The 12,218-nt window shown below is 42.0% G+C and overlaps 1 protein-coding gene across 4 annotated transcripts in view; it reads left to right on the top strand.

Moving 5' to 3' along the window:
* Positions 1 to 5,417: 5,417 nt before the first annotated feature.
* The window catches only part of KCNQ1 (potassium voltage-gated channel subfamily Q member 1), a 371,056-nt gene continuing 364,255 nt past the window's right edge, over positions 5,418 to 12,218 (top strand). For 3 of the 4 annotated variants that reach the window (XM_075502322.1, XM_075502321.1, XM_075502319.1), the window contains exon 1: positions 5,418 to 5,902. In XM_075502322.1, coding sequence (XP_075358437.1) covers positions 5,505 to 5,902 — 398 coding nt within the window. In that variant the 5' untranslated portion in view covers positions 5,418 to 5,504. Of the gene's footprint in view, positions 5,903 to 6,157; positions 6,234 to 12,218 lie in introns of those variants that run through there. The other variant, XM_075502323.1, reaches the window with a different exon arrangement.

Below are 12,218 nucleotides of genomic sequence, written 5' to 3'. Positions count from 1 at the left end.
GTCAGCTGCTGAACTGGATACCCTCCAAACTCCAGATATCTGGTGCATGCTACTATATTCTGCAACGTTACTTCTCTCTACCAACCAGATTCCTACACTTATTGCATCCACAGTTAAAAATAAACCAACAACAAAGAGGGGGGGAGAATTAAAAGCCAGTTTAAACTTTCTGAATAGAAAGTCATCTGCTGTTTTCTGTCTGCCCCATTTGCCTTGAAAGAGACTAACAGAAGAGCAGACTGCATAAACAACTTTTAAAAGTGTGTCTTTTTTGACAGTGATTGGTCTTTTTATAAAGTGATTCATTAATGTGGTCTCTGACTTAACAACTGATCAACTGCTAACTTGTTGGGTTGCTCCTGCTTTGTTAATTTCTTTCAAGAGAAGGAACATGGGTTTCTTCTTGTTGTTCCAAGTCCTATTCTGTCTGTAGATAGTTAATTTGCCACAGAAGGCAGCATTTCAGAATAGACGAGGCTATATTGTCCAGTTTTCAGGAAACAATTTATTGAATGTATGGTCTGGGACATACTTTGCCCATCAACTAGACTTCTGTAGTCTCTGTAATTCTTAAGGATGAACATCTCCTGTGTCTTTCTATGCAGCACTTGTCCTAATTACCAGCACTGTACTGTGGTGCTTTTCAAATGAATGGCAAAGGTGTCACCTTCCCCAGACATTCTTACCCGGGTACTTCTTGATGGTGCTACTGCTTTTTTTGACTCAGAGAAAGCCTAGACAACAATTGTTAATACACGCCTAAATTGCAGGTAGAGCAATGACACAGTAACTGTGGATCTTCCTGATCAAGGAAGCTGGAATAAATTCACCTGAAGGAAAAAGTGAGCTGAACTAACCTGAGGATTCTCCCTAGCCATACAGCTATGGGACCACAAGGCACTAGTGGAGAAGGACAAGGTTATTACTGCACATTATAGACATTTTATCTTAATGGCCAGGCTTTTGGGGCATACTGCAGTTTCAAATGATTTACACTTTCCATATCTGGAGTTTCTACTGGTGTGCTACCTAAGTTGTTTGACTAGCAATACCTGTCATCAGGGAAAATCTGCTGGATTTATACATAAGAAGCATGAATGTATTCAAGAGCCTGTAACAAAGATTTTGCTTAAATTTAAAACCTAAAGTTAAGCTGGCATAAAAGCATACCAGTTGTATATTAATAGATTGTGATCAAATAAAAAGAATGGTAAATAAAATTACCAAGGTGTCCAATGAAAAATGTTTGCAGGTACTAAGAAAACTGTTCTTAATTGCAAATTGATGAATGAATGAAAACTTGCATATATCTCCCTATCTCCCCACTGAAATGGCTGAGCCATAGTCTTCCCAGGATTTAAAAGATGAAGCAAACTCTTTTATCTCTTTCCATTTTCCTTGCCTCTGCTTTGAATTATAAGGCTGAGGTTTATTTGTTCAATATGTTATTGTTGTGTTTTCAAGCTTTTCTTTGTGTCTGAGGCCTAGGTACTTAGTTGTTTTGCAGCTTTTAATAGGAATATTTTTAAAGTAATGACACGCCTCTGTGAACAGAATTTTTTAATTGATAGAGAATATTTCAAAAGTTATTGTCATACAGTTATTGCTATATGAAAGTATATAAACAATCTAGGACTTTATTTTCAGTTCACTACTGAGTTGCATTTACCTTCATCACTGGCTGTGTTTTTAAAATGATCTACTGACTTGATTAAACTGGATTCTCCAGGAAATGGAATGCAACAAAATATTTGCTCTAATTCAAGGAAAATAATCCAAAAATTACGAGAAAACAACTCTGTCTTTCCTCTCCTTGAAAAAAGTTCTTTAACATGTCCCCTACTATAGCTGGGCAGAAATGGAAAGTGGCATTTAAAAAACAAAACAAACAAAAGTAATCTAACAGCAAACAAGATGATTTCCATGCCACTGGAGAACTGGTGCAACCTGTAATTGCAACCTAAGTGTTAAAGGCTTTCAGAAGACAGAGAACACTCAGATACTTACTGTTTGTTTGAGTCTTAGCTTCTAGAGGGAAGTAATCACATAAAAGATCAAGGTGTCTCTTTATAACTGGCTGCAGCAATTCCAGCTTGTAAACATTCAGCAATGATTTAGCAGTATGACCTTACACGACGCTGTGGCAGGCACAAAGTGAAAATATAGCATGTAATGAGCATATCTGACAATGCATGCATAATATTGGTCATAATTTGGTACAGGATAACAGAAACACAGCCCCAATCTGGTACAAACATTTCTGATCTACTATAGCCCAATGGTGGGATTTTCAGAAATGCTTTACTAGTCCTGCTCCGATTAAATTACTAGAATTGGGAGCTTTACCATCAGCTTCATTAGTGTATTATCATCATACTTTAGTGACTTACAAGGTCTCATTTCTAGAATCAAAATCCTCTTAAAGACATAAAGATTTAAAACAGTACTTGCAAACTGAAATAACAAATATCATGGGTGTTATTAATTTTGCTACAGTTCTGTAAATACTCAGACTAAATTATTATTGTTCTAAGAAACAATTCAGTGTAGTTGTTCCAACTTAATATTTAAAACCTATATCCTCTTTATCCAACATATTTTCCTAATCTCTTTACTATCAAAGCCTAGCTACCTCGCTCCATAAACATATTTTAATACTCATCTTCCTCCTCTTCCCATTTTTAGCTCTTCCATGTATACACCATACTCTCTGGATTTTTTCTCTTCTTCCACTTAAATAATTCTGTTGTTTTGTAAAGTGAACATGATTAATATCAAGACATGGCTACTTATGAAGAGGAAAACAGGAATTGCCATTACCATGTTAAAGTATTCATCTTGAAAATGTTGCAAATTATAATACTTTTGGTAACTTAATATATATTAAAGATAATTTTTCCCTGGATTCTCATCACTAAGTAGTCATCTATTTGACACTTTTAAAGTATGCTCTTGCCTTCACCTATGCCAGACAGATGTTTTAGCATTCAGTAACATGAACTAGCTGGGAATCATCTAACAAAATGATTTTTACTATACAAAATAAACATCATCATCCATCAGCAACACACTAAAAAAAAGTGGATTTTGATTAATTCCTTGACTCCAAGAAAAAGATGTTTAGATATTGCCTGAATACTAATTTTAAGTATTTTAAAATTCCTTTATTTGTGATGATTCTTTGAAAGATTTAGCCAACATTAGAGGTCCAAAACAAAACCTTATGAAAATATTTCTGACCTGAGAAACAGTTCAATATATTGGGCTATGGAATATATTTGAGACTTTTATTGTTTTGCAGTGAGAAAATTATTGAAACAAACTTTGGTTGCTTGGAACAGTTTCTCACTGAACACTGAGGATCAAATTTAGTTCTTAACAATTTTCTTCCCTGCTTAGAGGTATTAAGTACATAATACCTCTCTAACTTTTATTTTGGAAGGAAATTGCATAAGTAATACAGAAATTCAATTTTCTTAGGTTCAGATATATTGGGGTTTCCTGTTTTGTTAATCAATGGATAAATAACAACAAAATGCAACAATATTTTTAAAAGATTTTGAAAACAGTTTTTGAAGAACATAATGTACATATGAACATACAGCCTCTTGTTTTGCTAAACTCTGTAAATTATGTTTTGCAGCTGGCTCCAGGATAAGGTCCTGTATAACCCAGACAATATGTTGGTCTTTAAAATAAAGTGGAACACTTACATAAAGAAACACATTTGTTAACTTTAATATAAAGACTTTTCAGACTAGTCCTCAAACAGTGAGCCTTCAAGGGTAGCAATGACATTCTTTCTTCCATTAGTCATTTTTCTTGCAGGCTTATTGCAAGAAAAAACAGTTTCTCAAAATAGAGAAACCTGGCTCTATTTTGACCAGATGCAGGAAAAGTTTCCTTTGAAATGCTGTTTTTATTAAGCTAGTTTGTTCTTCTTGCTCTGGTGGAAGGGGGAAAAGCCTGGTTAGTACGTTGTTGGTTTAGAAACAAGTTTTGCAAATTCTCTTTTTAACACTTCTGGTTTTGTATTCCTGAGAAGGAGGCAGATCCTTCACGGGTGTAAATTAGTACTTTACAAGAGCCTACAGTCTTGCTTGTTTACACTAGTGAAGGATCTTGCCCAGTTCCCCTACCATGCATGCAGCCTGACATTTGAATGGAACTGCAATTAGCAGGGTTGTTTTTGTTTAACTTTATTTAGCACCTTATCTTCCTGCAACATTCTTGTCCCAGTACCAGTATCAACCATGAACTCAACATAGCTCTTACTAGTTCTGTTCTATTTTAAGCTACAAGGAAAAAAACCCCAGCACTCCAGATCAAAGAGCACCCTCCTCTTTTGCTCTGGGAATAGAAATTGTTAACTAATTGGTGCAAAAAAGGCTCTTATTACCGTGACAAATCGATTCACACCACAGTTAAGTAAGTCATAACTTACTCCACTACACAGGAAAGTTATCCAAGCCCTCAAAATAACCTGTTATTAATGGCCAAACACATGTACCCTTCCACAAAGACAAAATGTTTTTGGTGTTGGTGAGAGACCCAATTTGTAGAGGATGCAAGTCTGCAGAACTGTGTTTTTTGTGTTCTACAGTTTGCCCAGTTACTCAGCTATTTGATCCCTTATGTTACAGTAACAACCGGGACTGCAAGGCCTGTTGGCCAGGCCCTTATTCTTGTTACTGGTATTAAAAAGAGCCTCCTGGAGGATCGCAAGTCTGGCAGAGCTCTACTGCTCCCAGATGCTGAAATTCTGCAAAAAGGGACAGAGCAGCAGCCCCTGAAGGCTCTGGTGGTCCTAAATGTGAGGTAAGGGGTTACACTCCAGAAGCGCAAGCCACTGGCAGGCCAGAGGCCTGGGAAAGACATACTGGGGCACTTTGTCCCCACGGATGCCGAGCGGGCTGAGAAGGCGGGAAAGCCTGCTGGGCTTCTGGGGAGCTGGCAGGCTTCTCCCTGGTTCCCACCCTATCACCTCCTGCAGCGCACTGGGCCTTGCAAAGGTGAGAGGCCACCTCCACGCAACCACGTCAGTGACAAGGGGACAGGTGAAACAGGTTGAGGTCAGCAACAAGGAGAGTGGCCTGACAAGGAGAGGGGTTCCAGTCTCCAGCTCGCTACCCTCCAGCCAGGGCTCGTAGGCCCCTGTCCTCCGGGGCTTACGAGGTCCTGAGGCAGGTGCAGCCCTAGAGGCGGCGTGCCGGGGGTGAGGCTGTGGGGACGCCCCGGCTCCCTCGCTGAGGTAGCGCGGCTCCCGCCCCGCCGGCCCGCGGCCGCCGCGCAGCGCCTCCTGGGGGACGGCACCGGGACTGCAGGCTGGGCCGGGCCCGCCCCCGCCGCGGCTTCCCCTCACCTTTCCCGGCCAGGAGCCGCCCCTGAGGGGGCCGGGCCAGCGGCGGCGGCGGGAGAGGGCGCCTGGCGCCGGCCCGCAGCTCCCTGGGGCAGCGCAGCCCTGACACCGCCGCGCCGCCCGGCCTCCCCGAACTGGCCCAGCCATGTCTTCCAGCTCCCCTCCGGGTGAGCAGAAAAGCCGGAGCCTGGGCCGGCTGTCGCTGCCCAGGAAAGGCAGCATGACGCTCGGCAAGAAGCCCTCGGCGCTGGAGCTGGCCGAGAGCACCCCCAACGCCCACTACGCCCCACTCTCCGCCGCCCAGGGCGGGCAGCCGCCGGTGGGCTGCAGCCCAGAGACGGAGCGGGAGCGGCCGCTACGCCTGAGGAACGAGGTGGTGGTGGTGAACGCCGACTGCCCGCGGCCCCCCGTCAGCCTCGACCCCCGCGTCTCTATCTACAGCCTCCGCAAGCCCCTGTTGAGCCGCAGCAGCGTCCAGGGCAGGGTCTACAACTTCTTGGAGCGGCCCACGGGCTGGAAGTGCTTCGTGTACCACTTCACCGTGTGAGTACCCCTCCCCGCCGCCCGCCGGGCCCACCTGCTCCGCGCCGGGCTCCCGTTACAGCAGCTTGTCCTGTCAGCCGCGGCAGCCCCGCTGCCCGCGCCGAGCCGTGGCTGCCCGGAGCGGGGAAACTGTCTCCCGGCGCGGCCATCGGTGCGAGGGGCTCGCAGCGCTGCCCCTCATGCCTGCCCGCCGTCCCTGAAGCGTGAGGTGACCGCTCCCGCGCTGCTGCCGTGCCCCCTCCCCGCAGCCCCAGCATCTCCTCAGTCACGGAGCTTTCCAGACCAGCCCGGTGCTCAAGGCTTGAACGTCTTGCAGATACAGTCTTCTGAGGTGGTTTTTTTTTCTCACAGGTGTGACGCGAAACAACAAAAAAAAGTTATGCTCCAGGGTAAAGTTTCTGTTGTTTTAAACAGAAATGCTGTATTTCAGTTCAGGAGCTCTTAGGCGTATCTATCAGATAGAGCAGGAGCTGGCTTCAGGCAATTTTCTTCAGAAAGTTACCCTGGGAGTTGAAATAAATTGTTCATTCTGAGCATGGAAATGAAGTAGGTAACAATGTCGTCGTCCATTCTTTAGTAATTTTTAATGCAGTGACTCCTGATTTTCCAGCTCACTGCACAGCATCTCTTTCTGACTGAATAGGTGTGTTATCAGTGTTGCAGCCCTGTTGGAGGAGGATGAGAGACAGGTGATGTTCCTTTTCCTTGCCTCTTTTATTGCCCCTTGCTCGAACTCCTTGTCCTATCGGGTACGAATGCCATCGCTCTTATTTTTAGATAGGGAGGAGGACGACAATATTTGGAGGATGTTAAAGCCCCTTAGCTGCAGGCAAGTTGAAAACTGCTTTGGGTATAATATTCACTATGGAGCACAGCATCCACCTTGAGCCAGCGCCTGGTAGGTCTGTGGTACACAAGGATCTCGACAAGTGCCTCCATGAGAAATCAATGCTTTTTAATCGAGATGTTGCAGAAGGCTTGCATGACCCTTGAGCAATTTGCATATATTAAATGTAGGTAATAAGGTCAGGCAGAATCGTGGTGTCTGTTTATTGTATGCATACACAAACACACATATATGTATACATATACATCACATATATATATGCTTGTTACAACAGCTAGAGGTAAAAACATTTTATGGTCAAAATCCTAAGACAGAAAACTTTGTTAAAAATCATTTTTTATGATCTAACTACTGTATTCTGATTTTAAATTCTAAGTAACTATTATTTTAAGTCAATTCAGGATTGTGTACTTATATTCCAGATTAGAGGATTCTGGAGTTTTTAGGGAGTCAGGTAAGTGGTACCAACTTTATTTTAGTGGAGGGAAAACAGCTGTCATCTGAATGTATTTAGTTGGGTAGAATGACTGTGTGTAGCTGCTGAGATAATTGCGGGCTCCATTCTCTTTAGCGTTATGATAATGCCATTAGATGACAAAACAGCTAATGGCCATAATTATAAAGTGTCTAATAATTGTGGTTGAACAACGTAAAACATTTTCAGGAATAGGAGTTCCTTTTTTTTTTTCTCTAAAAAGAAGATTTAGGCAGCCATCTTTTATGATTTCTGACCTCTTTCAGATGTCTCAAATTATGTATAGAAGGGACAGCAAATTGTGTTCAATATCTTAATTAATCTTCTCTAAACCTTGAAAGTAGGCCTAAGAAAAATCTGTTAGATCCCTTTATCTACCTAAGATTCTAGCCTGAATTTTAACTTTTTTTTTTTCCCCCCAAGTATTAGCAGTGTGGATTAATCTGTGCAAGAATTAAGATTTTGTAGTTCTACTTTAGGAAAGAGATTGTAGTATGTACAGGAAGTCATTGACTGTCTCTCCTCCGAATACACGCTTATCCATACTGTAAGCATTAGCCCCAGCATTTCCCCTCTTTCTAGAAGAGCTCTTCTGATGCAGTGGTGAATGACAGTAGCAGTAAATATTCTCAAGCCTCTTACTAAGCATTGTGCAAATTCCTTCTCTTAGGACTCTAAAGAGACAGAAGAGGGTACTAACACCCTCATATGTTTCTTGCAAGGTAATCTGTGAGTACCATGTGTGTATTTTTAGGCAGCCTCACTCTGATTTCCACCAGCAGAGGGAATTGAGTCTGTACTCTCCTCAACCATCCCAACTTCTCCTTATTTATGTGGTAGATAAGCCTGCAGTTTTTGTGCCCATTAAATAATGTTTTAGGTTACTGATCTTTGATCCATACCTCTCCAACTCTCTTGCTTTCTGAGCTCCCAAAACAACTTCCTGGGATGCTTGCTTTCTGCTGCACCAAGGAATGCCCTCTTTGAGTACAGCCCCTGCCAGCCAGATGCTCAGTATTGGTAGATGAATAGTTGCTACAAAGCAGAATTTTCTTACTAAAATCAACTGACAAGGCAGACAGTTTGTCTGATCCAAAGAAGTTCTTGTGTCTCAGCCTCTACTCTGAAGGAGGCATGGGACCTGACTTTTGCACGTGGTTTGCTAGCTTTTTGCAAGCAGTTGGTTACAAGTGATGAGCTGCAGAGCTAAAAAGGACTCAGTTATAAGACATGCCTCCCCTGCCCTGTCATGCATGCACCTCTCTCCCACTGGAGGAAATAACTTGATTATTTTGTTGTCATATTTATAAAGAACTAAGCTGGGTTTTACCTTGTGATGTGCAAGGACCCTGATGGTTTTGTCTTCTGCCAAAATGAGCTTAAGAGACTGATGTCATTTGCTTGTTGCCTCTTTGTGACTCCCTCTGCTGGCTACCTCCGGCTTTATTCTGGGGGCTTTCAGCTGCCTGGGAGGTCTCGGTTGCTATTTTAAAGGTTCGGAGGGGAAGGAAAGGGAACAGGACTGGTGTTAAATCAGGGCATAAAGACCAAAGCTGAGTAGAGGCTCCTGGCCAAGATCTAGCCCAAAGATGGGGGCAACGAGCACTGCGGGCTTCTTAATTTTCTATTTATTGCACTGTTCTACGCTGTGCAGAGTGTGTGGCTGTGTTCTTAATTATGCGCTGAAATGAATACATTTAGAAACAACTCCTGGAATAGTCAATGTAACTTGTTCTGGACATGTATCTTTGGCTGGTTCTTGAAACACTGTTTATCAAGCAATAAGAGCGACATCTACTGATTGCCTGTCACACCCTTTTCCTGCTCAGGAATCTTAAGTCAGTGATAGCTAGAATAGTAATAACTAAGAACTAATATACAGAACTGATTTTCCTCAGTTATATATTATAATGTTTAGGAAAGGGAAGTTGAACACCAAGCTTTAATCCACAGATTCTATGTTGGTTTGTTTGTTTCATACTGTTTAGATTGCTGTATGCTTTGGTGTGCAGCAAAGCCCCTCGTGTACCCTTTGATATAAAGGATGGAATTTGGTTATCTTGTACAGCAACAGAGGGCTGCTGTACTAGATCAGGCCAATGACCTGTTTACTTCTGAATTGTTATTTCTTTCAAAAGGCAGCTGAAATACCTGTTTTCCAAGATGCAAAATGTATTATTTCTTTTTGATGTTTTTAATCTTCCAGGATAATTGGATATCACAGTCCCTGATTAAATCAATTGAACTCTGCACAGGTCTTTTCTGAGATTTGTCTTATTTGCTCAGACCAAAGAGCAGAAACATCTCAAGTGAGCAGAATAAGAAAGGAATTATTGTACCTCATTTATACTAGATTTTTATAGGCTGTGGAAATAGTCTCTATGGGAAGAAGGAATGGGGAATCAGCTGTTAATTTACCACTCAAAAAACCTGCCTAAAAATACTAGTGGAGATGATAGAAACTTTTATTTCAGCTACATGACTTGGTTTGATGTTGTATTAAATTTCATTTAAATATATGAAGTATATAGTATACGTACACTTAATTTTACCAGTACAAGTAAATTGTGCTCAATAACTGAAGATTTACATGCGTGGCTTTGGCAAACACAACTGGTGGTTGCTTGGAAACTTGGATTTTGCAAGGAAGAGCTTGCCCTGTGGTATGGCTGTATGCATGGTAATATCCTACCAGAGCCACCAAACCCGCCTTGGCTGTCAGAGGTGAGGAAATGACTGAGTGCCACTGTTCTCAATGACCTTCGGAGCTAGGGCATCTTATCACACTTATCATAGTAGTGCACCTTGGGATAGTGGCTTTGAGAGGTGAAATGTTCTGTGGCCTTAACAAATAAGTTTTCAGGCTATGTGAAGAGAGGTGGAGGGATGAAAGAAGCTTAAATTCTGTCCTCATAGTGGCCTGCTGAAATCCTGAGATTCTGTCCCAGTGTTGGAAATTAGTGTAAAGAACAAGTGAACTCTGCAGATATTTTAAAAAATTATTTTAGATTTAAGTGCATGAGGGGAGAGCTGCTTCTCACCCTCTTTAAGTAGTTTAAAAGAAAACATCTTAAAATGTGCCTGAAGAAACTTAAATTATGAGCTTTCTGCTGATTTATCTTGTTCTCAGTATGGCAAATAATGACTTCTGGCAACGTATGCTGCATGTTTACTCCCCACGTTCTTTGAAGTGTTGGCCGTTACCAGAGGGAACAATTCGGAAACCGATGGACCATTGGTCTGTTCCGGTATGGCAGCTCTCCTTTGTTGCCATGCAAGATAATCAGCTTCTATCTTATCTTTGCATGCGTGTACCTGGTTCAATTTACTTTGCCTTTGTATACATTTGGTTTAATCGGCAATGATTGTCATTGAGTTTGTTTGAATCCCAAGATGTTTACATAAGCTTGGACTGGCTGGTGATTGAGATTTGGGAGACTGGTCTCTAGAAACAGGCAAACTCTCAGAAGTGTGGCTGCATGTGTACACATGCAAAGATAAGAAGCAAGGGTAGATAGAATATTCCAGTTGCGTGTGTATCAGGACTTACAGTAATCAACTATTAAAGGCATTGCAGTGTTTAAATAGTGCTGTTTACATACAATAGTGTGAGGAAGAAGCATAACTCCAACTTAAAATCCCATTTTTGTCATGTTTCCAAACGTACTGCGAACATACTTCCAAACCTACTGGTTCATACTTGGTGTGTAAACTGTTGAGGAGGGAAGAAGATCCATAAAATAATTAGTGTGTGCGTGTACTCACACATGATTAAGCTTTCTTTCAGACTGACTAAACTGAGTGAAAAAAGGGGCAAAACATACAAAGTACTATGTTTTGGACATGAACATTGGGATGTTTAGAGATTTTTGTGGCTTGGAGTCAGACTTTCAGATTATTACTTCTATTTCAAAAAGGAGGTTTAAATACTCCAAAATAAGCATGGCTTTTCTAAGTGGAAGGAATAAAAATAATTTGATCATGGTCATATTCTTTCTGCTGCATTCAATTTCAGGAAGACCCAGGTTTAGCTTTTTTTTGTCTCGTCAAGGCTGAGGTAGTTTAGTTGAGGTCAAATTGGCCCCTTCATTTTGGCATGTTTGAGAGAGAGCTTATGCTTCTTGTCATGCAGATGCTGATGTGAAAAAATATTTGTTTTATTTCTAGATGACTTTTGTCTATGAGCTCCTGTTGCTTGCAACCAGCATTTAGTATTTATTTGTATTACTGGAGCCTGGTACTCCCATCCCTTCATGTTAGATACTATTGTAATAATAGGAATCTGTCACTTTGTGACTTCACGTTTTCAAGAGCATAGTGCGTTACAGCTGTGCAGTGGCTTGTATAGATCTTTGGGGTTGCACACATGCTCAAGGACTACATTTGGGAAAAATGAAGTGGAAACAAGGTGATATTTGTAGCTTTTTTTTCCTTTTCCCCCCCTCAGCCCTACTCCACAGTCTGGTGTTTTGATTTGCAACAGAGTGGACACCTTTGCAACCTAGCACTGTGTATCTATCAATATGCCTGGTAACGCTTCTATCTGAGATAAAAAGGGATTGGAAAGCCAACTTGACTTATTCCCAGAGAGGAGGGAAGACCTTTTGCCTGTCCCATTATCGTGGCTGGTCATACACGTAAGATGGTGTGCTAATGTTTAGGAGTTGCTGTTGCAGGGTCAGCCCTGTTTACTGATCAGCCAGATACTGAAGTTTTGGGTCTTGGCAGATTTTGGATACAGGTGGAGAAGTGACTTAAAGGTTTTGCTGCTCCCTCCTTCCCTGCTGCATGCCACAGTGCAGCCCCTTAGCTACAATATTGCATGAAGGTGCTTCTTTGGGACTTGTGTGATTGAGATAGTATTTGGGTTGGCCAGTATACAGCTTTCCACTCTTGCCTTGTGCCATGTTTCCCAATCTGTAACTTGACAGAAGTTTCATTTTTGCTAAGGACTGTCTGGCTGTCCTGTGACTGAGACCAATCCAAGTCTGTGC

Source organism: Mycteria americana, chromosome 5, assembly GCF_035582795.1.
Source record: "Mycteria americana isolate JAX WOST 10 ecotype Jacksonville Zoo and Gardens chromosome 5, USCA_MyAme_1.0, whole genome shotgun sequence".
NCBI lineage: Eukaryota > Metazoa > Chordata > Aves > Ciconiiformes > Ciconiidae > Mycteria > Mycteria americana.
This window is presented reverse-complemented; position numbering and strand designations above follow the sequence as displayed.